Below are 1,690 nucleotides of genomic sequence, written 5' to 3' on the forward strand. Positions count from 1 at the left end.
CCCCGGGGCGGTGCAGCACTTGTGCTTGTTTAGATCACACCTCGGTGTGGGGTGTAGTAGAGCCCCGTGGTCAGGAGCAGTTCTTCTCTCCCCGTGCGTCAGCGCGATGGCTGTGACAGCCGTGTCCCTGCCTCCTCCATCCTCCCGCCACAGCTGAAGATGTGTCTGCTGTGAGACAGACACGGAGCAAGTCTCTTCTTCCATCGGTGTTTGATTACCCGTCCCCAGCCGGGCGGGGAGTGTGCGGAGCAGAGGACTGATCGGATACACAAATCTGCAAAGCAAAGCCTCCAAATGATCTAAATCTACGCGAGGAGCCGTCGATTAACGTGCTGCCTCACCGCTGTCTTTCCAGGCGCAAGCGGTCACCCTCACCGTAGCCCAGGCCTTCAAAATCGCCTTTGAGCTCTGGCAAGCGGCTAAGGAAGGTGAGGTTTTTCTTCCCCCTCTTCCTACTCTTCACCCAAAAGTTCAAGGGATGACATTGGGTTTTTTTTCCAGCTTTCAAGTGCCTTTTCCCCTCACCCTCCAGATTTCCAGGCTGCTGTTAAGGTTGATCCAACCTTTGGTGTGATTTAAGGCATCTTTCAGGTTTCTCTCAACAGCCTTGTAAATCCAGCCAAAGTTTGGCTGCGCTCCTTTCTTGCAGGAGGAGTGGGAAGGACCTGGTGCTTGCCTGTGGTACCTCAGAGCCCTGCTGCCACTGGGATTTTTGCTTTGACCTTCTACAGATTGTAAAGCACACACAGAGCCTGGGCTGCTGTGGGCTGAGGAGACCCGGGAGCCCATCCTAGCTGTCCCCACTGTCCCTCCTTCCCTAAAAGCTTGCAGGGAAGCGCTCTGCAGGCAGTGACAGGGTTTCCTTCTTTTGCAGAGAAGGAGAAGCGGGAAAGGTCCATCCTGGAAGGGGAAGGGACGAGCAGCCCCAGCTCAGAAGCGCCTGCACACCCCGACACGGGTAAGTCACCAACAGCAGGGCTTTGCTCTGGGTGCGGGGATGGGGAGCAGCCCGAGGTCCGTCGGGTTTCTCCCGGTCAGGGCAGAGTCCTGGGAGGGCTTTGAAGACCATCGAGAAACAGGCACTTTTGTTGCTGCAGCGATGTTGCCCTCGGCAGAGCTCCAGCAGCACAGTGGCTTCCTGCGGAGTCCTTCTGTCTCCCCTTAAATGTCTCGTTCAGGCCCTTGTAGGCAGCTGCTGCCGCCCCAAATCTGTTTTCTTCTGCCCCAGGCAAGTTGGCCGTAATGTCCTTATGAGCTTAGCGTGGACCCCCACGTCCCAAGTTTGGTTTTGGATTTGTCTTGGACTCAAAACCTTTGTTGTCTCATCAGCCGAAGGAGATGGACATCCAGGTGCTGCTCTGCCTCCGACTCCCTTAAGGAAGGAGAGGTGCATAAAAATTAATCAATTAATTAGTAAACACTCTCATAATTCAGTACCTGGCCATGGGTCCTCTGCTGCCTCTGAAACGCAAGACGTGTAGCCGGGGAGAAGTGGGACAAAAGGCTAATCTCTCTTCCGTGGTGGCCATAGAGATAAGAGGATTTGGCACGGAGGAAAATAGCATTAAACTGGGCTTCCTTCCAGGCTGGCACATCTCGTTTCTTCATGTGAAGGCCCAGGAGTGGAGGAATCAGTGGCACGTCGGGATAAGTGAGGCTCGGCGCTGCCCAGGGTGTAGGGACCGGGTTC

General features: G+C 55.2%; 1 protein-coding gene across 1 annotated transcript in view; it reads left to right on the forward strand.

Annotated features, from left to right (window-relative positions):
• The window catches only part of LDLRAP1 (low density lipoprotein receptor adaptor protein 1), a 13,315-nt gene that overhangs the window by 6,807 nt on the left and 4,818 nt on the right, over window positions 1-1,690 (forward strand). The window contains exons 4-5 of the mRNA XM_009871309.1: window positions 356-428; window positions 875-958. Coding sequence (XP_009869611.1) covers window positions 356-428; window positions 875-958 — 157 coding nt within the window. The remainder of the gene's footprint in view (window positions 1-355; window positions 429-874; window positions 959-1,690) is intronic.

This window comes from Apaloderma vittatum, unplaced genomic scaffold (genome assembly GCF_000703405.1).
Source record: "Apaloderma vittatum isolate BGI_N311 unplaced genomic scaffold, ASM70340v1 scaffold24570, whole genome shotgun sequence".
Classification (NCBI taxonomy): Eukaryota; Metazoa; Chordata; class Aves; order Trogoniformes; family Trogonidae; genus Apaloderma; species Apaloderma vittatum.